Source organism: Anoplopoma fimbria, chromosome 15, assembly GCF_027596085.1.
Source record: "Anoplopoma fimbria isolate UVic2021 breed Golden Eagle Sablefish chromosome 15, Afim_UVic_2022, whole genome shotgun sequence".
In the NCBI taxonomy this organism is placed as follows: domain Eukaryota; kingdom Metazoa; phylum Chordata; class Actinopteri; order Perciformes; family Anoplopomatidae; genus Anoplopoma; species Anoplopoma fimbria.
The window spans coordinates 19,450,082-19,476,500 of record NC_072463.1 but is presented as its reverse complement, the minus strand read 5'-3'; the positions used below and the strand labels follow the sequence as shown (position 1 = coordinate 19,476,500).

General features: G+C 44.1%; 2 protein-coding genes across 3 annotated transcripts in view; both read right to left on the bottom strand.

Annotated features, from left to right (window-relative positions):
* The window catches only part of LOC129103447 (signal-induced proliferation-associated 1-like protein 1), a 33,683-nt gene extending 10,593 nt beyond the window's left edge, over window positions 1-23,090 (bottom strand). Inside the window, exons 1-7 of one of the 2 annotated variants that reach the window (XM_054613924.1) lie at window positions 22,916-23,090; window positions 6,292-8,011; window positions 6,019-6,149; window positions 4,230-4,418; window positions 3,934-4,108; window positions 3,057-3,160; window positions 2,632-2,789 (exon numbers count right to left, since the gene is read on the bottom strand). In XM_054613924.1, the coding sequence (XP_054469899.1) occupies window positions 2,632-2,789; window positions 3,057-3,160; window positions 3,934-4,108; window positions 4,230-4,418; window positions 6,019-6,149; window positions 6,292-7,753 (2,219 nt within the window). In that variant the 5' untranslated portion in view covers window positions 7,754-8,011; window positions 22,916-23,090. Of the gene's footprint in view, window positions 1-2,631; window positions 2,790-3,056; window positions 3,161-3,933; window positions 4,109-4,229; window positions 4,419-6,018; window positions 6,150-6,291; window positions 8,012-22,748; window positions 22,806-22,915 lie in introns of those variants that run through there. The other variant, XM_054613923.1, reaches the window with a different exon arrangement.
* Window positions 23,091-25,179: 2,089 nt separating this feature from the next.
* gpx2 (glutathione peroxidase 2) lies at window positions 25,180-26,281 on the bottom strand. Its single transcript, XM_054613677.1, has 2 exons — window positions 26,060-26,281; window positions 25,180-25,533 (listed from the first exon to the last, which is right to left on the bottom strand). Exons 1-2 carry the CDS (start codon window positions 26,279-26,281, stop codon window positions 25,180-25,182), a joined length of 576 nt encoding a protein of 191 aa, XP_054469652.1.
* Window positions 26,282-26,419: the final 138 nt, after the last annotated feature.

Below are 26,419 nucleotides of genomic sequence, written 5' to 3'. Positions count from 1 at the left end.
TCGTAGCCTTTAGCAGAACATTTGTAAACTTTGCCTGACTTCACCCGGCGAATGAATACTATACATCCAATCACAGTTGACAAGCCGGCTCCCCAGTGCTGACACCCTGCCACTCTCTGCTAAATCATGGTATGAAGAAGCAGTGCTGTGGCTAGAGCCAGCAAGCACAAACGGCCTACGTTCCCTAAACAAAGGTCTAGTTATGCAATCCGCCTTGCTGGCCCTGTGCGACTTTGAGGCAGCGGTTGAAAGCAGCAGATTAGCACCCCGCTGGCCCCGGGCCACTTACTCCTCTAATGCTCTGGTCTGGCTCAATATGACCTGAGCATTATCCAGAACTCAGCAGCAGGCAACAACAGGCTATTAATAACTAAATGACTCAAGAAATCATAAAATACTCTTTACTTCTATAATCCCTCTTAAAAAACGCATCCCATGCTCACTAGATATGAAGACACAGACATAAGACAAGATGGCAAAAATATAAACACACAATAATATCTTTGTGGGGAAACAGGTTTCGAGAATTTTGTGCGTGTTTGTGTTTATGTTTGCTAGAGTGTGATTGCGATAAGCTGAAATCCATGGAGCTTGGAATTCAGTGGCAAAGTCAAATCACAGCATCAACTACTCTGCATGGTTTTAACAATAGCAACACACCACAACCTGCCAATATCAACACAAACACCTGCAGTGTATAACTTACCTCTTGGTGTCACCAAAAAGCAACCATGTTCTTACTGAGTATTACCGCCTAATATCCTGAATCTATGTTGCAATCAATGTGAAGTGAATCCCTGTGTCGATGATAACTAGATTCTCCTCTGTTGATACAATATGACATCAAGATATTCCACTCGATACGGTGTAGCAAATCTTTGTGTCCTGTGTTCGCTTGTCCGTACGCTAAATCTTTTCCAAACCATCAGGGAAAGGAATCTATGGAAAGACTTGTGACAAACAGTCAGGAGTGAAGTCTTAACATTTGGTGCCTCAATCCAAGGAATAGGAGAAGAAGCCAGAGGCTCGGAGTGTGTGAGTATCTCTGGGTGGGGTAGAAAGATCGTCCTCAAGGATTCGGTGTCCCGCGCCTATACATTTCATCCATAGAGCAAACCAGGAGAACCAGCATCTCAGCCGTTCTCTTTTCCCAGAATTTAAACTAAAACATGGCCCCTTTAGGCAAAAGCAAGCAGAATCAAGGTGTCCACTGGTCTATGGTATGGAGTAGCTGGTCCGAAAAAAAGGAACCAGAAGGCAAAAAAGAAAGGCTCCAAATAAATTAGCCTGAATTTGACGCGGGTGCGAGCTGAGAGACAGAAGGCTGGCCTGACCCGTCCACTCCTGAGATGGACTCCGTGAGCTCTGAGGGACTCTGCTCTCAACAATCCTCCCCGCTCACATGCATGTCCAGGCGAAGAGAGAGCACTTCATGTGCATGGCGCTAACTCCTTCAGACCATTCTGGCTCCCGCTGCCCAAAGGCAAAGTGGCAGGGAGGGAGCGAGGGGAGGAGAAGAAGGGGGAGGCTTTTATTGTATGGGTGTGTGAAGAGTGAGCCTTTGAGTGAATTAATGTGCATGGGGGGAAAGTGCGTGCATGTGTCTTTAACCGTGTGCAAGTGAGCATGAGAACGAGGTAGAAAGGAGAAACGGGAGTGAGAGGGAGCAACTATGTGTGAAGTGTGTGTGTCATATCTGTGCATGCAGAGCACAGAAAGTGTGTGTGTGTGTGTGTGTGTGTGTGTGTGTGTGTGTGTGTGTGTGTGTGTGTGTGTGTGTGTGTGTGAGAGTGGTGGGGTAGTGATGCATGATTGTGAACTCCAGAGTTGCAGTCTGATCATCACAAGGCTAAGAATCAGCCAGCAGAGGAGAAGAGGGGGAGGACTCCTATCATTTGGACAGCTACTACAGGGCCAATCTATTCCATTTGATCATAATCAAACTAATTTATTCTGATGGAGACATGCAGAAGACATGACCATGCACAATCGGGAGCGACAGGACAGTCACGCAACAGGCTTTTATGTTTGACCCATGCCTCCCAGTCAATGCTTTTGTCTTAATGCTACTGTAGCATAAAAAACACGCTGCTGGTAGCACTGAAAGTGGTGTGGAGCTTTCCCATAAAAAGGGCCCAGTGCTGCAGTGAGATGGCAGATAAAACCAGATATTTTACAATATTGGTACACGGTTGGGTCAGTTTGACCCACTTAAAATTGTCATGAGTTTCCTAAGTCTCTAGATACAGTCATATTTATCCATACCTAGCAGCCTAACTGGCATGCTTTTAAGGTTGTTTCATATTTGAAGGAATTTTATATTATTTTATCTGTGCTTCCATGCCACAAGCTAGACATCTGGATGCAGACTGCTTCTTTTTTTAACTTAACCTCAGTGTGAGTTGCAGTTTCATATTCGACTGGAAACCTTTCCAAGGCTGCTTTTTTTTTTTTCTCCCTTCCTTTCTTTCTTTGACAAACCACATAGCATGAATACATGTGTAGAAGAAAGAAAAAAGACTTGGCCATGTTTGCATTGTGATCCTGACACATTTACTGCACACCTCAATGGGCTGTTCATTTTGTCGAGTTTAGCCATTATTCTGCTGGTCAAATAAAAAAGAAGCCCACCTGTAGCATGTGTTGTCAGAGCAGGGATCGTGCACCCTTACAATGATGAAGACATGTTGAAAGTGAGAGCGGATGGTCTTCGGGGTAAAAGGGTGAGCGCCGGGCTCCTGGAACACGATGGTCACAATGTCGTTCCCTATGTGGCGCTTCCTCAGCAACTAGACATCAGAAAACAAGTATTGGACTTGAATCTGAAAGCAAAGTCCAATCTTATGGTGCATCTCATTTAATCACATGGAAACAATAAAAGTTTCTTAAGAATGAAAGTTGGATGAGAGTCAAATCTGATAACAGAGCCACGAGTCATATCATGCATTTATCTAAATGATACACCCTTCCTTTAATTTGTATTTATTTGCAAATAAAGGAGTTTTCCTAAAACACAACTAATGGTTTACCACAAAGGCTGGGCTCTCCATCTTTACCTGCTGTTTGTTGTTGGGTGTGTAAGGCAGCAGAGTCGACACATGGAACATGATCTCATAGTCCTTGTAAGTCGTGTACAGGGAGTGAGTGCCGGTGGAATCCGCTGCAGGGGAAAAAAGCAATACAGTGTTGAGGCCCATGCACAATTACTGCCATCCATCTCTCTCACATGTGTATTCTGTGAGCTCCTTGGTTTCTGTGAAAGACAGGATGCAATTTGACCGTAGCCCAAACAACTAGACAATAGCGGACTGTGGATCGATGTCCGCCTGGATAAGATGACTGTCAAAACCAACACTCGATCAACTGTTTTAGTGTCAACCTGTAAGTGGAGCCCTTTCCATTCTTTTGTCACATAAGTTTCCAATACAATGGACAGTGTCTGAATATTTCAATCACTTTCATTCAATGTTCTTTGGAACAACAAGGCCATAAACCAGAAATCATAAACCTTTTTTATTCAAATCACCAAATTTGTTCGAGTCAAGTCAGTTAGATTAAATTACAGCACATCTATGCACTAACACCGCTGAGTGGACACACCAGAAAGAGAAGGATACATGAGAAGAGAGATTAAAAGAAAAGTAAAGTGAAAGGTGGGAGAAAATTTCCAGTGAAAGGAAACATTTGAACAAAAGCAAGATAAAGGAGCAAAGTACAAGCACTATATAGTATAGTGTAATATGAAACTGAAGGGAAACTAACTTACAGCAGGACTGTTCCTAGTAATAAAATAAATGTGACCAGGCTCAACTCAACTAAAATAATCGGTTGCTTTAAAAGATGCATCACAACCTCAGTCACTTATGAATAAAAGTGAAAGGTTTTGTGTGTGTGTACGTGTGTGTGATCTAGAGGTGTGTTGGGAGTTATTACTTTTGGTGTCCAGCTGGGCTCTGTACTTGGTGAAGCCCTTGAGGCGAACCTTCTCCCCCAACAGTTGGAGGAACTCTTCCAGGGCGGGACCGGCCATCTCGTTGTTGTACATCTCCTCCTCTGTGCTCTGGCCCGCTCTGCAGTACATCACCCCCACCTTCACTTGAAAGCTCAACTGGGTGACAGCAACAAAGCAAACATTTGTCGTTAACAGTTTGTGTCAGGACAGAGCACAGAGTAAGAACTCACAAAACGCTCTTTCTGTACAAATCCAGGCAATCTATTGTTCCTCCTACCCCTTGTTCATCCAGTTTCATCAGCTGCTCAGTGACTTTGGGCGTGTTGAGAGCCAGTCTGAGGCAGGACAGATCCAGCTCAGGCAGAACGTACTCCAGTACCTCCTTGATGGGCAGCCCCCGGGTGGTGCCGTGCTTAGAGGTGGAAGGCACTGCATCCTCCAGGACAGAACCTCGAAGAGTGGTCAGCTGAATGGAGGGAGACAGAGAGGAAGGGATTACAGAGAAGAGTTTGAGAGGAGAAAGAATGCCTCTCGGAAATCTCATGGAGATTGAACAGACTGATATCAAAACACGCCTGCCAAGACCACAAAAAATGATACAAGTCTCTGCAGGTTTTTAACACAATACCATCCTCTTACTGTACCCTTAAAGAAAGTGATGTGAAATATCAAGATAATTAGGACTCAAGACCTCGGGTAAATAAAGAGTGGAACTGAGGAAGAAGACGTGGGAGGGCTTGACAAAGTCTGCATTGTGCTGGGCTATGGGAGTGAACTCAATCACTCAGCTATCATAAGCAGCTGGAAAGGACCAAGACTTTCTCTCCTACAAGCTGGAGGCCGTGTTTACAATGGACCTGTGTACTCCATGTTTGCAGGGTAGGATGAGGGGCGGGGGTCTTGTGGTACTTCAGTGTAATGTGTGGGGGTTTTAATCACATCAACCTGTCCTACTTTAGCCCACAACAAACAGCCCCAAGCAGGTGCCTTTACCCTCTGTCTGGAAATGTCCACTCATATAATGAATCCTAAAACCAAAACACAGAAGACTGGGAGCTAACATTGCAACTAAATATGACAGTCTATTTTTACTGAAGCACTCTCCACACAGTGGTTTTGAGGTTGTTGGACCTTGACAGGCCTTGGAGGCTGGAAGATGAGTGCACATCCTCAAGTTCCTTTACACATTGCTGATATCGGGAGACAGCTGAATAGTCCCAGGGCTGGTTGCATAACAAGAAACAAGGACTGAGGCTGGTTTTGCCTCGGGCTGGTCTTCCTAGTATGTAGCAGGCATAGTAGCAGTTGAACTATACACACCTTCTAACATATAAATATTAGGCATGCATCGATTGCAACTTCCTTGGCTGACTCCAATCTTCCTTCTTTCTAATGACTATAATTGACAGCATTCCCTAGCATTTTAAAAAATTTTCTTCATTGGAAAATTAAGTTGTATGTTTATAAATTATACGCATGATATGTAAATACTCTTTACATATATATATATATATATATATATAGGTCGGTAGGTGTTTTGTATTAATATATATATATATTAATACAAAACACCTACTGACTGTGCACAGCGTAAGAGGAGAGGAGACCCTGCACTGTTGTTAGTAGAAAAGTCGGTCACTATGATTACTCTGAGCAGCATGCACAGGAATGAATTACAAAATAATAACCTATATCTACATTTTTTTACTTTTTCCCTGATTGTCTGAATAAGTTGCCTTATTTGTCGCCAGTAGCTTTTTATAAATAGCCTTAATCGCTCAGAGGGTCCGGAAAGTCTCAACATTATGCGTGTGTGGCTGTAATAATAGTCTTAGCAAATTTGAATGGCACAGAATGTGAGACTGATCAGCCGGTCAACTGTGATTCCAGTCAGTCAAGGGCAAATTTGAATCTCTACTAAGTTTAGAAGGTGTACTATAAACTGGATATAAAATCCGAGCAAACTAAATGAATGTCTATTTTCACAGTCAACCAAAAGTTTCACCCCACAGCAGGAAGGATTGATGTGATGTGGTGCTGAGGTTGAGGTTGGGGTATAGGCTGACCTCGCTGGTTCTGAAGATGAGACGGTAGTTATACTGCTGGCCCTGCTCCTTGTCCTCTTCCAGCTTCTCCCTGCGCAAGCTCACTGCCACTGGTCCCAGTGCCTCGTCCATCCCAAAGTAGTTCCAGTGATCTGAGGAGGAGGAAGTGGCAGAGAGACAGGCAAAAATCACAAAAAGAAAACATCTGTTAGGTAATATCAAACTTTACTGCTTTTAACAGCACACATTCACATGTTAATGAGTACGTAATGAAAGCACTTAAATTAATCTTACCCCTCAAGTAGAAGAACTTCCTGTAGTAGTAGGCTCCCAGGTCCACATGCTCTACAATGTATTGTTTGCCCTTTTCGCTGAGCGTGCTGGGGCCTTCCTTTGGTCCCTCTAGCACTGCTACTCCAGCGTTAGTGCAGTGTGTGCTCACAGATGTTTCGTACAAGTTCCCTTCCCCACTCAGGGTCCCCGAGCCACTGTGACCTGCTCCACCACCCACAAGCCCGTGATACCCTGGCCCACCTATTCCCAATCTGCGCCTCCCATTGCCATCAGCACCTATCTCGTTGCGGAAGCAGGGGCAACTTAGCAGAATTTCGTTGCTCTGTTCATCCCCCGCGTCCAGACCAGGACTGTCCCTGGAACTGAGGTCTTCCTGGCTACCACCCGGGGAGCTGTAAGACAGGCTGTGTGTGGACGAGAGGGTGGAGGTGGCCGAAGCTACAGCAGCAGCAGACGCCCCCGTGGTCGTGTTTTTCCTCTTGCCTGCGATCTGCCGCAGCTGAGTAATTTCGTTGAGGTCAAACAGCATGCTTTGTACATCATAGTGGGCAAAGCCTTTCTGACACAACCAGGGCTTGAAAGCGGGTCCCATGTCCTCCGTCCGACTATCCTCTATGTCAGACCCTGCTCTAGGGGAGTCCGACTCACCCCGCACGCTCCGAAGTTTACGGAATATAGACTCACCCCCTGTCTCGGATTTAGTTCTTCTCTTTGGGGGTTTATCCCTGGCTTTAGGAGGCTGGCTGTCCACAACGTCCTCCGGAAGATCAATGCTGGCCTGCTTTTGCCCAACAATCAGCATGTCCTCCAGTTTCTCTGGAGCAGGGCTACGCTGGTCAACTTTGTCCTCTTGATAGGCCCTAAGCATTTCAAAGAAGCTCTCTCCAGTTGCTCCGTGCTGATCTATTGAGGAGGTGCTACCGTATTCGCGATGGAGTGGGGACCATTTGGCTCCCGATGCTGGACCCCAGTCCTCTCCACTGTCTCCACTGCCTTCCATCTCACTGATGGTCATATCACTGTTGCTGCGCTGACGGATGCGTCTCTGTCGCGGGTTTCTATGTGCAGGGCCTCTGTAGTCTCCTTGGGCTAGGTACCGGGTATCAGGGCTATAGTTGTTGGCCTGGGCCTGGGCTCGATTCCTCAAAGTATTGTGAATGTTACGCAGCATTGATGAGTCCTGAGGGCTCATTATAGAGCCTAACTTAATGTGACTTTTTCCAGCAGAGGGCACACCAGAGTTCTCAGGCTCTGTAGCTGAGGGCCACGCAACCCCTGTAAAGTCTTTCCTTGGGGGCCAGTCGGCCACACGAGCCCGTACACCCATTTTAGGCACTCCTGTGCTCACAGTGGCATGGACATTGTCTGTGCGGGTGGGCACAGTCACTCCATTGACTATACGGAGGTGGCGGGTGTAAAACTCATCAGTGGCGGGGATTGAACCCCCAACGGTGCGCTCCATTGGTGGATGCTTCAGGCTGGTCGTGACACCAGTGCAAAAGGCTAAAGGCACTTAGCAGAGAGACATGGCTGCAACTGGGATGGGATGCTGCTCCCTGACTTCATGAGCCGGTTGACATGACCATGTCTGGATTGACAAGTAAGGAGGCAGAAAAAAAGTGAAAGGCCAAGCCCACCTCTTCAGCATTCAAGCCTTCATACTGCGTCCTTAACTGTGTCGTCACTGCCACCGCATTCGTCTTACTCCAGACAAACTACCCTGAAAAGAAAAGAAAAATCAGTTAGTACATACATTCAGAGTCTGGAGAGAAGATTATCACAAATACATCTGTTTCCTGAATCACATCACTTTCCCTCAAATATATAAGACTGGAAATAAGAGAAGCTGGGTAGCAAGCCTTGAATTAATAAGTTTTGGAAATAAGATCCTTAGTATTGGAAAACCAGATGACTTTATACCTGATTGGCTGTGATCAGAGCTCAGTTTTACTATCCTTGACATGGGAATCTCCCTGCTTAAGCTAAGCAAATATCTCAATGTTTTCACTACTTAATAACATTGTAGGGCATCCAGCCATACTTAAAGATATTCTATGTTCTGTTTCCATACATCAGGGCAACTTTTAATGCAACCTTTCCTACGAAAAAGTGTGAGGACATCTTTACAAATATGCAAATATCTCTGTAGGAAATGAAAGAGATACATAAGGAATTTACAAACTGAAGAACTGAATGTGGATGTGTTATTTTCCCCTCTGACGGCTTTTTAAGAGCCAGTGAAAAGTCACTGACATGTTCAATTTCAGATAAGGGGGCCTACCTTTAAAACCAATTTCAGAATAAGCACAGGAAAACTCAGCCGAATTCAAAATGAGTTGACAACAATGTGTGTCGTCTTTTTTCTTGAAAGTCTTGGTAAAATGATGTCTTTGCCCTAGTGACTTAATGCATCTAAAGAGAACGGTCAAGATGACCTAGTTTGTATTTTAATAGATCTTCAGTCATAAACAATATTATAAATAAGGGAGAGAAAAAAACATCTCATCCCTAAATCACTGACTCTTGGCTTATCACTTGACTGACGTCTCCTTGCGTGCCCTTTTAGTAGCCAACATTGTGAATTGTGATGCAGAGCTGCAGTTTGTTTTTTTATCAAATATCCCAAGCTGCACATCAAAAAGCAAAAGGGCCCTTTGAAAGTGGGCGATGATCCTCTGCCTGACAAATCGGGCCAATTTAGCAGTGAGACACTGGGAGAGATTAAGGCTCCACTCGCAGCCCTGCCTCGCTGCGGCTGTGATCACATTAGCCACCAGCAAACATTACACTGTGACGGACCTCCAGCACAGCCACCTTCACACTGCATCCCAGCATCAGGGCCAACTATATGCTGACTGAGACACATACAGTACTTGGTAGAAAGAAGACCTTTGCTTTCAAATAGTGAATAAATAAAATATGTACTATATAAATACAAGTATATATAAGATGTGTATTACATAATAGGAGTACATAATACCATGTGAGCAAGGACATTACCACAATGGCACAGTCATCTGAGAGATGGCTCAAATGTTCCCTAGACGATGCAGTTTGTTTGATATTATAAACATCAATTTACAAGTCAGGAAAAAAGTGCAAGAGTAAAACCTCAAGGCTGTGGAGATGATTCAGTTTTCAGAGCGCCCGAGGCAAAGCATCCCCAGCCTTCAAAACATAGGAGTGTTTTCTCACAACAAACATCTAAACCTGTGCATATTCTACACCCACTCTGTTAGTCCAATATCGAGCGAAAAATGCTGCAAAATAAAATATATGCTCCTACATTTCTATGTTTTTCCTTTTTTGAACCACAAACACAAAGCAGTAGTGAACAGGGTCCCCAAGCAAGACATTCATTATAGAGTGTCTCACAAAGAGCCTGGTAGTCAGATAATAAGCTGATCAGAGCAAAGACCATCAAATGGAAAGGGGCATTTTCAAGTTCAAACCATGGCTGTCATAGCTTCATGGTTACATGACACAAAATCTTCAGCCAGAAGAAATTCAAATAAGATGAAAGAAAAATATCGCAACTCTTATCTTACATCTTTCACATAAGGAAGGTTCCCAACTATACACTCCTCTAATGAATGGGAACCAATTATTTGGGGCAGTGAGTGTCTGGAGCAGATTTATAAAAACTAATTAAATAAGATAAACTCATTCATGGCCTACTAACACGGTTATTTCTCTGAAATGAACAACATAACGCTTCTTCCAACATATCCTGCCATCCCCTATCCACTACCTGCTGAATTAAACCGATTTTTTTTCCACAGATCTGTGGGGCACATCCAGACAGCTTGAGCTTGTTGACTAATTTAGGTTAACTTCCTGTAATTGGGGCTCCGACCTCCCAGCTGGTCTGCAGGCTCGTGAAAAGATGAGCAACGAGCAGGTGCAGATGCAGATGAAGGGCTAGTGATGTCACGGCACACCTCTGAGGTGTTACAATGTGTTGTTCAAGTTGTAGGGACGGGTCTCGACACAAATGGCTGCGCTCTGATTGAGTAGCGTGCCATTATAAAGACTAAGCCAGCCGGCATGCGTTACAGGTGACTCAGAAAGTGGGCCTTTCACATACACAGACACACACAGACACACATTTACACACATCAGTCAGTCAGCAGATCTTTACTGTGACAATGAATCACAACATAAACATAGGGTCTGAGATTTTTAAATCTGACTCACAAATATCTGAGCAATTTAAGCAAAGACCTGAGTCACCATCAACACGCAGCATGGGGTGCTAGACAGTCTCAAAGACAGAACACCCTGGAGGGGGATCCCTGTTAAGCTTAGCTGGCTTGGCTAGCTGGTGTCCCCAAGAGAAAGGACAGCATGCTGGAGTTGAAAAACTCTTCGTCCTGGGTCTCAAAACAGAGAGGGTATGAAGTTTCCCAGTGGACTGGGCAAGTGTTTTCAAAGCAGAGACAAAGGAGCTAAAGGATTGCCCTACAAGCTTGTAATTACTGCGTGCTTGAACGGGGCTAAGGGGCTGTTTGGCTGACACCATTGGCTTTCAAACAGGCACCCTACCATTTAGTCCATTGGCTCGCCTTGTCCCCTAATCTTCCCCTGCTCCAAGGGCCGACTGGGATGTTGGGCAGCAGGCACAAAGGTCCCTCTGTCCCGGGCATGACTGGGGCCCCATTCCAACATAGTGAAGTCTTTGAAAATTGCCTGGCACGGGAGCCTCACTGTGGCTGTGTATATGAGGCCTGCCAGGAAAACCAAACGAATCAGTTGCAAGGGGAATTGGAGGAATAGAGATGAAGCAAACACTGAACCAGAATTTGGAAACAATCGAAGCATCAAAGAACTAGAAGGATACATTTGTGATGAGCAGAGGAAGGCAGAGTGAGGGTTCACCTGTCCAGACAACTAGCATAGCTTTAAAAAAAAGCAGAAAATGATCTGTTTTGTGTTTTTTTTATGAGTGTTATTCGCTGCTGCGACATATGAACTGACAGATGACTGAGATTTGGGGAAGTAACATGGGAAAAACCTGATGAAAGCTACAGACTTCAGCCAAGTTGTTATTTTTAGGTTATTTTTCCACAGTGAGCAAGCTTTCCCACAAGGTAGTGCACCAGTCAGACAGAGAATTTAAACTTCAGAGGAGAAAAATCCGGCAGTAATAATAAATCCACTGACTCCTTCACAACACCATTTCCTGTCAAGAAGGAGTTTTCAGGAGTGCGTGATAAACTGAGGTCTCCTCACATCCACTAAGGTGTAGAATAACCACGGCCACCTGTAGCCAAAACAGACGCACAGGAAGTAACAAAGCATCTCAACCACTCCCCCGTCTCCCATCTGCGTAGCTCTTGTTATTTTTTTGACTATTTTTCTGTTTACTCCCTTCCTCCTATATGTGCATCTGGCTGAGATCCAAGCACAAACCTGCCCATCTGATTGAGCAAACCTGAGAACCTGACACCTTCAGAGGAAAACATGCAGGCCCCGCTGGCAGACAAACGATACTAGCATCATCCAACCGCGAGCCGACGTCCTGGAATTCCACCAATTTCAGTGGAGGAAATGATGAACGTCTGTGTGAGGGGGGGAAGAGAAGCAGGGCATGTTTGGGCAAATTCTTAAAGAGTGCAACACTGACAGCCACAGTGATAGTCGGTTATAAAACACTTTAAAGTCTGCCATCATTTTACAAATACAGCCTTCTATCTTTTCAACCAAGTTGTTCTGAGAGCCTTGATCTATGAAATACCAGCTCTGGATGAAGTGGAACGCCACATTAAACGAGAACTGAACCGACGAATTGTTCAACCGACCACACACGCAATGCAAACTCTGCGTGTAGTTGGGAGCACTTCAAAAAACCGGTGGCAGTGTATCCACATTCATCATCACCATTGTTCCGTGATGTGCTGCTGCTCTGCCCCATCTCCGGGCCCCTCGCTATCACTGCAGCACAGCTCGGTGAGTAATGGGCATAGCTAACCACTGGCAAAGTGAATTTCACTCACTGCCTTACACAAGAAGACAGGTCTGGAGGAGCGCCAGGATATATTCATTTCTATTATCTACAGCAGGGTGTCCTCGATCCTTCGTCTCTTCTTATCCAGAAAGTACTCCACCAGGGTTTTCACATTTGACGTGGGCGAGACAGCAGGATAAATAGACACTTGAAACACTTGTCCATGTTTATAGTTAGAAATGGTAAACCCGGGAATATCTCCAATGTCATTATCTGGGTGGGCCAGGAGTAGGACAAAGACAGCCTTTGTCCAAATCCTAGAGGGTCATTTACCTCTAAATCAAAGCTAATTGCACTGCCAACAGCTTAGGTGGTCTGCTTGTCCATAGTAGAGAAGGATCACTATTTCTTATACAAAACATAAAAGATGAAAAAGTCAGGCTTGTATTCAGTTGATTAAGTACATCAAGAGAAACTTTACAACTCTATGGTCCGTAAATACATTAATCTACAGAGACCGAGCCAGAGTTGCTTTAGTGCCTCATATTTGACGGGATTTTATTGATGACTTGTCTTTATTTAGGAGGTTTAGATTTAAGCCTGTCAGCTTTTAAAAGCTGTGCATTTTAAAGAGCAATGGAGAGGAAGCGGTGCGCTGCTGCCTGAAGAGGAATGTAAAAAATTCTAATGAGAAGGCTGCCTGGCTGCTGCAGCAGTTGGGAGCTGAGGTTTAAAGTGGAGGTCTGCTCTAGGCTGCACTCTCCCTCTCCCTGCCCTGTCTGCCCGGCTCCATTGCTAGGACTCCATTAGAGAGACAGGGAGCTCCTGATGCATATGGACCGGTACACACAGAGACAAAGGCTCTCACACATACATGCATGAAGCAAAACCCTGAAAATAAAAACAACAAATTCTACTTAAACTACAAGAACAAAAAAAAAAGCTGATTTGGCTCATGAGAGTAAACTCATGGGGCATTAGGTATTTGTGAATAAGACAATTCAAACTGCTTCTGTTCCTGCAAACATCAAAGACAGAAATGTTCTGTCTCATGTCAGCTCGAAGAGATGCTATTTCTGCAATACCTGTCTCTGACTAAGATTACCTTTTCTTGGAAATCACGTTTAAAATGCAAGTTATGGTCGCTGTTAGAGTCCAATCAGGGCTGCCCAGAACAAAATGATCAGCCCAATCTGTCTCATAACCTCTCTAGATGCAAGAACAATAAAACATATAACACATGCAAATAAACAAAGTGGCCATGTGTAACTCTGAAGCTGGGTTTCTGGCTTGATTGAGTGCCAAAAAGTGCCCAGCAGGAAGTGCTAAGTGTCTTAGGCTGAATACTTGGTTTAAGGTTAGGGTAAGGTTAGTTTTAGATAAAGGTTAGAATTAGGCTGGTAGCAGTTATGGTTATTGTTGAGTTAAGTCTCCAGTCAATTAATGTATATTAATCTAATGTCCCTAAAAATCAAGAACACACAACTGTGTGCCTGTGTGTGTGGCAAAAAGTAGTTCCAGACACAGGTCTTGTTCATTATTAGCAGCAATGAACATGGGTTTTGTGAGTGTAAGTAGCAACAGACTGATGGAGCACCATGAACATAATCCTAGAAAACCTTGCCAAGAGTGCACTGTGCCAAAAGCTTATGAGTCAAACTCAACATTCACCCTGTGTACTTTCACTCTGAAAAGACTCAGGTGCTTGATACGCACACTCACATTGTAATACTTGTCATTTGGGGCTTTTGCTACTGTGGATAAGGGATAAGTGTTGCAAATAAGCATCCACTATTAAACCTATGATACTTGCATTGGACAGCTGTCTTCAATTGTTCTATCTTATATCTGTCCCTTTCAAAAAAGACTTAAATAACTATCCAAAACATGGACAGTCCCCTCAGATAATATTTTATGTAATTATGCAGCCCAGGTACACATACTTTTGTGAAGAGGCAGAAATGTGTAGATTTAATACAAATAAATTCTATACAAGATCATTTTTGAGCTTTTGTTTATATATATATATCTTTGGTGATATATCAATCTGAATTCAGCTTGCTACCATGTTACTGGATACAGAATAATCAGTGTCATCAGGAATATCTGCTGAGGTTCACTGAAAAGACATACATACTTTGGTATCAGATATGACTGATAACGCAGGAACTTCAAAAAACAATGAATCTGGAATATGACAATTCCAGCTAAATCCTGCTCTGTACAGAAAACATACTTGCAATTGCTGCTCCCACACAGGCACACTGCCAAACAGCACACCAGTTACTACGGGTGAAAAAGATTTGTGATTTATATGGGAATGTTTTCCGTGTGACTTTTGAGAGAAAGAGCCTCGGATTTCAAAACTAACCCCAAGCTCTTGAAAAGTCTCCTTCACTTACTGTTTCTATCTACAGCTCCTATGAGAGGCTTTAAGGTGACTTCCGCCTCAGTGGACATTCATTTGATTTTTAACAACTTTAGGTTTATTGCTATTATATTGGAATATTTCCACAAGGTAGTAAAAATGCAGCCATAACTTGTGTTTGACCAAATTTCTGCATTGCTGAAGTGAGCAACCAGGCCTCTTGGACTAAACCCCAAATGCAATGGGAGCATTTCCCAGCAGCGTGTCTTGTTAAACAGGGCAGTGTGGGCTTGAGGTAAAGAGGTGTTTATAGGGCCACTGCCTTTCCTCTATTTGCCCGAGAAAAGGTATATATCCCCTGCTTAATATCTGAAAAGCTGTGAATGTCTTACAAAACAAATACCCACAGCTCAGCATGGGGTTTGCACACACTTTTGTGTGTTCTCAAGTGTGTGTGCTCTGTTGGGATGAAGAAGTTTCCATCAATTGAGGATTAAAATAGGAGGAATGCGGGAGTAGCAGCGGTTTAATTAACAGTGATGATGCGAGAAGGAGGGCTGAATAGTTTGCCATCTATAATTCAGCCTCTCCACGTGCCAGAAGACTGGGGATGATGTGGGTTCAGCCATGGGGGCCTCCAAACACTTCCAGAGGCCTGCTATTACTTCACTCTCTGAACACAGGCACTCACAAGCCAAACAAATCAGGGTAAGCCTGCAGTGCTTCTCACACATCGTATGTATCTAGCATGTTCAGATTCATTTTGACTGCTCTACTGGATCAGTGTCACATTACCGCCAGTGGCATCAGAGTTGTGGCGCTGTAGAATGTTTGAACAGGGGATAAACAGAGTGGGTCAATCAAAATGTCAATTACATCACGGTATTGTGATCGTGCGAAAGCTGGTGCCGGAGATGGGATATTTTCAGCGTGTGGCGTGCACAGCTGGCGGCTGGAGGCTGGGATGCTGCATGCCAGAGAACCCTGCTTTGTGCATGCGTGTGCCCATCAGTGAGTATTGGTCATTCGCCCCGTGCCAGTCCTAGCAGAGCCATAGCAGTGGAAATAAAATGGACGCAGTCAATAATATTCCTGAAATGATCATGCTTAGAGACAACAAGCGTGCACGACACATACAAATCGTTATTTAAATACCAATAACGTGGCTCCAATGTTCCAAAATGAAACAAACTAATCAATGCTAAAATGTTTTACGGCTCACAGGCTGATAATGTTGGTGGCCTGACTGGGTCACATTGCTGTGGTAATGTATTTTATTCTTCTTAGCTTCCCTTGTCTTTGATCGGTGAGCCTCCAGGTCCAAATTGCTGTTACTTGCTTGAAAGTCTAGATTTTTTATCTGTATAACTGTATTTCAAACTGCAAAAGGTGAATAAGATTGTATTCATAAGGACGGAGCCAGTATGAGAGCACTTAAGTCTTAGTACAACTGTGTGTGAGCAGCAAGGTCAGTTGACAGCAGCCTGACGGATTCTCAAAGCAGAGGGGTCAATATGACAGATGTCTGTGATGTTTGGAAGTCATCCACTGCCCTTGTCCTCTCACATCCTCTGCTCTGCCTGATCACACAGGTAGCAAACTAGCCAATTCACAGGGGAATACGAAGACAGAATCCTGATTAGCCCACCTTTACCACAATACAGTAAAGTACATTTTAATTTATTGCAAACTTAGAAATCATCAAGCGTTTGGAGTGAAAATGAAGGCCTGAGTGCCCATTCAACAACAACCTTGTATCTGTTGCTCAAACACAGATACATTAACAGGATGCTCAGATCAGATAACAGTCTGGCAGGAGAAAATAATGAAAACTTTGTCAGCACCAGAGAAATAGCTCACAGGCAACATGAGACTCACAATAGGAACCCTTTGTGTTGCTGAAATAGCATTTTAAAAATGGAATGACATGTTGGTTTGTTCTTTGTTTTGATAGTACTGTCTGGACAGGTTGTGGCAAGGTGATGTTATGGAAGAGTTGCAGTTGTGATTGTTTGATTAGGCACTTTGGGAAGGTTCACGACCCTGCTGAGCAAATATGAGAAACATGAGCCTCACTGCAGCAGCAGCAGCAGCATTGGCAACAGGCTATTTAAAAGCCCCCCAGAGAATGCAATTAAATCCATCATAAGATGCTCTACACATCCTCAGAGTTCATTTTCTCTGACAACCTGATCTATCAATCGATCAAAAGCTGCTTGGCCAACAAATACAATGCAGCAATCGAGATGAAGCGATTCATCTAATTTAATAGCAGAGATGAATAGGGGCGGCCATAATGGGATGCATTTCAACTGCACAAGGATTCCCCACAGACTGATAGGTGTGCTGCTAGGAAACGATTGTATCCTTAGCTTACAGGGCCGCAGTAAAAAGGAGAACAGAGGCAGCCGTCGTGGAAGGCCAGAGTCAAGGTGAAATCTTGATTAATATCCCCTCACATGAGCCAAATAGCTGCTGTGCTGTCACAAGACATTAATTGCGTGACTAGTGCACAAGATCTTCTCTGCAATTTAGAAGGATGCAGGCAGAAACATGAGAATAGGATCTTGCCAGGTAAGCAATTTAACGAGGTAACAACATGGGTTGCAGTGCTGTGGACAGGGGGGGGCTTAAGTGTGAGTTGACAAGAGGACCAGCACAGTGAGGAATTATTATCCTTGCAGAAAACCTCAGGGGGATTCTCTGCCATGTCTCTGGACAAGCCTGGCAAACTGCGTTGTCCCCGACAACTTGGAGGGCAGCCTAATTCCCCAACTGCGAACTCAGTGGGAAAGCTCAGGTGTGCCTCAGTAATCAACGTTATTCGTCAGAAAATGGCAAATAGTTTCTAAATGTACAGTTATTGATGTGGAAAGGCTTGATGCGGACACAGAGTCCACAACAACAACGTAGCAAAGTTATACGCGTGAACCAAATTGATTTTGGCACGTGTCCAGCACGTAGCCCAGTGCACTTCCAGTCCAATTATAAACATTCAGGCCGCAGGTTGATCAATCCATACAGAGTCATTTGGACTGTGATAAGTCGGCTAGTGTTGCATAACGGTGGTGCCCTGCTAAATCAAACCTGCACAGCGCTGTGCTGCTGCTGTCGCTGGCTTGCACTGCACTGCACTGCACTGCACTGACTGGCAAGTGTTGTTAAACATGCATGTGAGCCAGTTCTATGAAAGCCACATCTCATGTTAAGCAGCAGAGGGTGCAGTGTTTTCAATACTTTTGTTCCCATTAAACACCAATGCAAAACCCCACAGTATTGGAAATACATGACAGCAAAATGCAAGCAAATTACCATCTGCTTTATTAATCAGACAACATCCGACAGTTGTCCCAGTAATTCTGCTGTTCTAGTCTTAGTTCGTGGATACAGAGTGAGGCAGAATGCAATTAACATGCCCCCCCCTTCCTCCCCCTTTTATTCCCCCCGGCTGACAATAATCAGGACTTTGCATCCCCATAAGTCACAGAGAAGAAAAACATGCCAGTTCTGACAGTAGCTCTCTGTGAGTCCCCCATTCGCATCTATCATCATGATTGTCTGCGTACCAAGTGTTGTGTATTTTAACACCTGGCTTTTTAGGGTCAGTTAAACATGGTAAACCAGGATGTGTACAGGTGAATGTTTTCTCTTTCTAGTAGCAAACATCCACTGGGGACTTCCTCCTAATTAACATTCAAGGCAAGTATGAGTGCCATGTAAACACAAACAAGTCAACAACACTACCACCTCACCTCCTCCACAAGCAGAAACAGTAATGATAACTGCTGAACTAAGCCCGAGCACTCACGTGTCAATGTTCAACTTTGCATGCTTGTGTTATACAGGCATGGTATCCTGGAATACATCAATGAAACACACAGGAAGCCGGCAGCGAGAGAGGAAAGGCTGGGAAAGCAGCCATGTTTGTTATTAGCCGGGCCCTATCTGCCCTTTGCACCTGGAGCGACTTGGGAAAAGAGACTTTGGCCTAATTCATCAGATAGTGTTTTGTTATAAAACTGTATAGCCTGATTATTTTCAATATTGTAATATAGTAAATATTTTTGTGTTCAACAGATGGGGTAATAAAACAGAACTACATGGACATACTGCAGGAATAGAGAGACATTTTCCGACTAACTTCACTCAGTAAACCTGAAGCTACGATTTGTTTAAAAAGTCATCTGAATCCAGCAAAGGACGCCTTTGGTTCACAGTGGTCTCATTCTTCCCTCTCAGCCTGGCTAAGAGCAAAGCAGGAACTCACTCTGTGGAAATGGACTCCCTGGTTCCAAAGAAAAGGATGTGAAATTTTGCAGCAATATGAGGAAAGATTTATTTCGGTACAGGAAGCAAAACACATACTACAGAGAGATTGCTTTGACTGTCTTAGACAACTTGAAGCAGCTCAGACACTGTTCAGAGAGTAGTGTTTTGCAGGGGGAAACCTCACACTAGTGTAATGTTGTGCTAGCATTCCTGTTTTACTACAACTCACATGGTAAAAGTGGCACCTGAAAGTAGCAAAAACAGTTGTAAGCATGCAGAGGAATGACAAGCTGAACAGACCTGTCTACGCATTGAGATCTGTTTTGAGCTCAGCCATGACCAAGCCCTCACGCATTCCTGCCTGCTTCTCAGATTTCTGTCCACAGGAGGGACAACAGCAAAAAAAAAAACAACTCTCTGGTTTTTGAATGTAGAATCATTTTTCCACCGCTGCTCACACAGGCTCTGCATGGGGCAACGGGCCTTCAGCTCTGCTTGTTTTGATTCTTCTCCAAAGCAGAGTTCTGTAATCCGTCCCAGGGAGAATGTGCAGGCCGAGCACAGAGACAGTGCAGCAACTGGCAGACATGTCGAGACAATACCGAGCACGTCATCTCTGTGTGGCAGCGGAGATAGCCTTCAGCAACACATCATCATCATCATCATCATCAGAATTCCCGATTTTATAATGGAAAGTTTATTTCTTCCCCCTTCTCTCACGTAAAGTTTTTCTTAAGTGGTAGTTTGTCAAACTTCTCATGTTTTTCTTCCCCATCTTCCGATCTTTACGCCATGTCGTACTATTTTCGGCATGCGTGAGGTTGGATGGGAGCAGAAAAGGGGAATTACACAGCGTCTGATCTCTGCATGACTGTGGGTTTTGGTTTGGGGGTTGATAGTTGAGAGTTGGAGGCAGCATTACAGAAACCAGGCATAGAGAGGTTGCTTTAGTTCATGAGCGTTTAAGTAACAGACAACCGAATGGACACGCAACTGTTAATCAGGTCTAAGGTCCAGACCAGTCAATCGCAACACTTTGCACCTGTCCCAGTACTAAACTCCCTCAGTACCGATGAACCCGTTAGATTCTCTTGGACAGATAATTACAGTGTCCGGTAAAAACTCCCCAAACTTTGTGGCAAGTGGGGTGAGGAAGAGGGGAATTTTCCTTTGTCTTCATGCATTTTCTCTGTGACAGTGCACTGAAAAGGGGATTACATCATCACTATTGTAGCTTCCGAGCCCTCTGCTTTCCTCCATTGGCCGGTATACAGTGGACTGTCCGATCCAGACAAAGACGGAGCATTCCAACAGTTTAGCAGGCAGGAAACACAGACCCGTAGTCACACTTCATTACAATCAAACTCATCAACCCCCTCAGTCGCCAGCGAAAAGACACTCCCATGGAAAAAACGCTGGAGGGCATATTACCATCAAGTCACTTGACTTCTGACTATCAGTGACTCATACCGGCAAGACACATCACTCATCTTAAAACTGTGGGAGCTTCTCTATTTTTCTAAAAAAAAGGGACGGATTTCAAAATCAACTGAAGGTTGTGTCAGAACTGATGAATACATGACTCATTTTTGTGTCTGCCATAGAATAAACAAGCATTAAGTAATTGGCCTTGTAGCCCCACTGGTGCACCAGATCATCCAGGGCCAATTCTGAAGGTTTGTTTGATTTGTCGTCTAGTCTGTCAGTAACAGGCAGCTTAAAGTCACCGAGGCACAAGCTTGACAGCAGCCAGTAGATAGATAGATATAGATATTCCTGTATTGATCCCCATGGGGGAAATGCGGGTGTTGCAGCAGCTCAAGTACAGAGTAAACAGATTAAGATAATAAATAAAAGATATTGCACAATAAAATAAAATAAAAATACTGGATGTATCCAAAAGATGAGCTCAAGAAGTTTGAAAAACTATGCAACCTTAAAGCTCTGTGAGTGAGCAGCACATCACTGGTCAAAAACCTACTTCATACATTTCAATCATTTAAACAATAAAGATAAATTAATTTCAACTTGATAATCAATCATAACAATAATCTCATTATTCGTTATAAAAAATGATTTAAACAGTTAATTTAAGCATTTCATGATGGCCACTTAGCATAATTGCAGCCCACACATTCCAGAGCGGCAAATTATAAAGCAGCACAATGCTCCTCTTGTCTTTTATCTTTGCTCGAGCTATTCCCTTCGAGCCAATGCACAAGACACAATAGAAACATAAGCTCAATTTAGCAACAGGAAGCATCCCTCTGTGCACGTTAGAACAACTCTACCACAAATGAAGCACAATAACTATTGTTGTAGTAGTGTGAGAAGTATGATGCAAAATAGTGAAAATAGAAACACCGTCCTTCAGTAATAAACCAGGGGAAGGACTATTTATGATGGTAGACGTGAGAAGCAATTGCCTTTTTTCTCAAGGACGGATCACATTTAGAGTTTGCATGTAGCATTTTGATGAGAGCAGGTATCACAAAAACAGCTATGTTTTATCTAAACCTTGAATGGTATTTTTGTCAGCAGCATTAAAACACACACTTGTTGGCCCATTGTTGCAGATTAAAACAGAGCATGCATGAGTGATACAAAGCTCCTGACACTGCATACGATTATTTCTCCATAAGAAATCCCATCAGAGAAAACAAGAAGCAGTCCAGTGTGAATAATAGCTATGATTTAGATGGGACAAAGCTGAGATTAGACTCCCTAGTAAAAAAATTGCAGTGCGGTGTGTGATCAGTCATGCCCACCGCGCCGCAGGTCAGCTAAGCCTATTAAGAATGCTAAAAATCCTTGATCCTTGCCACAAGCTAGACTCCAAAGCTTCCCCTTTTTTCCACCGGACTCATGGCCAAGTTATCCAACTCCAACAAGCTACAGGAACGGGCACTATGATCCAGCTAGAGGGGATGTTCAATGTCCACACCTGCATAGCTGTAACTGGTTTGATACAGCTGACATTTTCTAAATATGCTCTTTTAGACACAATACTGCTTATGTTTGAACTTTGAAAGGTTGGCACCGTTTTCCTGCTTGTTACTAATTAAACAAACTTCTGTTTACCTTGTTGCCCTGCATTGCCAAATATTTCTGTATGATACATCTATTCCAAAACTTTCTATACCCATAGTTGACAAAGGAAGGCTGGTTTGCACATTATGCATAAATAAATCAGCAAATGGAAAGTCTGATTGGGTAACATGTGATCAAAGTGGCATGGGGGGGACGACAATGACTATACTAGTCACCCCAGTTATACAGAATTTCACATTTAACATGGTTTGGTTATTAAGATTAACCTGCATGAAATCAGCTTAACCTCATCAGAGGCAATAAACAAATCAGAGCTGTCGGGTGGAGGCAGATGTGGCACAATCAGGAAATCACCTGCCTGAGATCCGTCCTCCCCCATGCTGAAATATACACAGATTATGTTAACATCTACACAAAGAGACATCCTATGTGTGGTGGTGGTGGTGGTGCACGATGCCACCTGTACATCCTCTGGACCAGAGGGGTGCTGGGGAGGACAATGCCCTTGACATCCAGCCTGCACCGACAGACGGGTAGGAAGGGTCCCCCCCCCCCACCCCACCCCGTCAGTCCAAATACAAACCACTGGCAGTGATTGCGCACTGGCTGCACCTCCACACAATGACCCGCTTTGTGCGCGGACAGATGTTGTGCGTAACGTTACGGACAGATGTTGTGCGTAACGTTACGGACAGATGTTGTGCGTAACGTTACGGACAGATGTTGTGCGTAACGTTACGGACAGATGTTGTGCGTAACGTTACGCACCGTGTGCCACAAACTACACCCCACACGCGACGGAGCACCGCGTTCCCGACTCACCTCGTCTCTCCCCTCCGCCTCGAGCTTGTTCGGATGTCGCGCAACACGAAGCAGGGGAGAGGGGGGGAGAGGGGAGAGAGGGGGGTGTTTCCTCCTTTTTGTTTCAACTCGTACCGAGGTCCCTGTAAGTCCGACACGCGACGCCGCGCAGCACGCGCTCCCCTCACCTCTGCGCGTAACGTGCTCGCTCCGGTTCGAAACCCAAAAATGCCCCCGTGACGTCCTCCGACGGGCTGCTGGAAGTTTGATAGAAAAGTTACGGGTTTGCCTGGCTGCGCTATGCAGCTGCTGGAGGGATGAGATCATTCAAGCAGCCTCTCTCTCTCCCTCTCTCTCACTCATTCTCTCTCATTCTCTCTCTCTCTCTCTCTCTCTCTCTCTCATTCTCTCTCTCTCTCTCTCTCTCTCTCTCTCTCTCTGCCCTGGAGTCTCGCGAGAAACCTTGGTGGGCAAAGCAAACGTTTCCGTGGAAACAGTGCTCACCTGTAGCGGGCAGACGAGGAGACAGGAGTTGAAACGAAGAGCTCTCACTCTGCTTTGAAAACATATGTTGTACATCCTGCAAGATAATGCGAGGCAGCACTCCAGTTTTTGCTCTGCACGTTTAGTCACACCCTTGTCCCTGTATGTCCCCACTCTTTTATGTTTATTATGTTTAGGTTTGGTCAAATCTGTGTAAAGTTATTTCAGAATGTAACTAAACACATCTTTCTTCACAAGATCTACATTTCCAAGTAAGATCTGCTGAAACCAGTGGCCTACACAGCAGAAGGAATGCTTTACTACCACAGTGACACTGAGACACTGGGAGACTAGTCCTAAATCATGCATTTAAAGGAGTGTCCACTGTGTAATGAGCTCTTATCCAGCTTTCATTTTCTATGCCCAGCATGCATTGTATTTAAGGTCTGCAGATTAGCTGTGGGTTTTCCGCACATCCACTCACATCGAGCAGAACGCATTTAACTATTGTTCGGAAAGTAGCAACCGTTGACCTACTGCTGCAAATGTCCTGTTTAAAAACATATAAGTCAAGTTGAAAAAAGCTGAGAGAAAATTGACAGCAGTTTCTAAAGCTGTCCTGAAAATGTGATAGTTTTATTCTTTACTTTTATTAAGTACCTTTGAATTTCGACAATCCAATTGAGTGATTCATCTCTCAACCTGAAACGATCTTTGGTGGTATTTTTCTGCAAGCTGAGTGTGCAGGGGAGCAGTGCAGAGTGTGGAGGAGAGGCCCCTGGTATTCCTCCTCCAATATTTGCTGTTTCTAATAGGCAACGATACTGGGCTGTAAGCCACAGACCAGTAGGCTTGTGGGGAATGTATTAATCAAATGTCTTTGTGTTTTACGACAATACAAATATTTAAATGTGATATGCAAAGACAGTGAGTCAGGCTATCTACAAACATCTAAAACAGTGTCACATGACTTTCACTGTTGTCCCCGCAGCAACCTGGCAAAGACATTAAGGCACTGCCTGGCCTGTGTAGCCTGTGGCTCTGACATCATCAGATGATGTGGATGTGAGTGGATGTGCAGAAAACCCACAGCTAATCTGCAGACCTTAAAAACAATGCATGCTGGGCATAGAAAATTAAAGCTGGATAAGAGCTCATTACACAGTGGCAAGGCCGACGCTCCTTTAAATGCATGATTCAGGACTAGTCTCCCAGTGTCACTGTGGTAGTAAAGCATCCCTGCTGCTGTGTAGGCTACTGGTGTCAGCAGATCTTACTTGGAAATGTAGATCTTGTGAAGAAAGAAGATCTCATCAAATGTAGACTGAATCAGCAGAGGAGGATGCATAATGCAGAGGAATGGCCTGTGAGCTTTTAAATGTGCAATGAAAACATGCATCACAATTCCACACCCTTCCCACTGTTTTTCAATCCTCATTACTAGCTATGCCTGCAGAGAGCTGTTTCAGACATGACAACATCTATTTTTGTCAACATTGCATCAGAGTTACACATCTTTATAGGAGGTGCCTCACTGGTAACATGGTCTGATTAAAAGAAGACACCCATCAGTGAGAGAGATTATTGGTTCTTAGGGTTTTATTCCAGAGCAAACATTTTGTGAGGGTGTGTGTGCTGAATGTTAATTCATAAAAGCCTGACAGGAGTTATCTACTTGTATCATCAAATCAGTAGCACCATCTGCTGGCCAGGCTTTGAAAGGACAAGGGGCAGAATGACATGCAAAAGGAAATAAATACCCTGCTTTTCAAGTTTCTATATTGTAGCATTCATTTTACATGTATCAAATATATTCCTTTATTACTATTAAGCACTTATAAGGCTTCAGATAATATTCCCTCAGTTTTTCAGAATATCACCGTCATTTAATAAGGCTTAAAAGTAAGGAGGAAGGAATATCTGCTTTGACTGTGATTGATGAGAAGTCATTAAGAGGCGGAGGCTATTCTTAGGTTTTGGTTAATCTTAACAGTCTTTGAATGTCAGGCTCAATGTCAATGGTGGGGAACTTTTTGCTGTATCTTTTAAAGGGCTCTCCCTCCGGCCCGATGAGAAATTTCTCAAAGTTCCAAGAGACGTCAGTCCTGCTGATGGGACTCCAAACCAGAAACTTGGGGTCCTGCATGAGGGAGGTGGGGTCGTCGTCAGGATAGGGGAGCTTATCTTTAAGATAGGCAAAGACCGGGTGTGTGCTTGTCCCGTTGACGTCACACTTCCCAAAGATGGTAAAGCTGGGTTGAAAGCCGCCGCCTGGACGCACATGTTGCAGGGAATTCAGGATCTCACCATTGCCGCAGTTCTCCTGCAAAACAGTGTTAGTTTTTATGTTGTCCAGTTGTTTTATACTCCACAGCAATATCGTAAAGACTTTAAGGTCAAAGTTCGCTTCTAATTCTGGTGATAATAGTAGCAAACAAGAACACTCGCTATACGAGTGTCAGGCAGATATTTAAAATCTAATTACAGTATCAAAGTAACAGCTACAGTTTTCACACTATGCAGTCATGCTGTTCTTTTGTATTACTTTAATGACGAATATAATGGGAATCATTCTCATTGGGTATCGCACACAGAGGTACAGTTCATAAAATAGTGGATTGAAATTGACTTAACATCTGATGAAATAAAGGTGACCAATTTAAAAATATATATTTTCATATCCAGATAAAGCACTAAATTGGGTGAAGTTTTGTATCGACAAGTGAACGAATAGGTTTGACGTGAATAAAAAGCCATCATCTGCATATAAAGTCGTGTAATGGGAATTTCTGGACTTCCAGTGTATCTAGAACAGATATTGTAAGGTCAAACCATGCTGCTCAACTGACCTGATATCCAAACTGGTTACATGGAAAACCCAGGACCACCAGCCGATGGGGGTACTTGCTCTGAAGCTGGTTGAGCTCGCTGTAGTCCCGGGTGGTGGTGCCTCAGAGAGAGGCCACATTCTCTATCAGGACTACCCGTCCCCGAAACACGTTGAAATCCACCGAGTCTCCCTCCAGCGTGGTGGCTCTCAGGTCGTAGAAGGTCTTGGCGATGAACGTCATCTCGACTCCTGTGCTTTCTCACTGGAGGCAGATGGGATCTCAACCTGTGACTGTATCCAACTGCTTGGTCACCTGACTTAATTAGGGCAGAAAGCTGCCTTTCATAGGTGTCAAATGGCTCTGCAGGAAACTGATCTA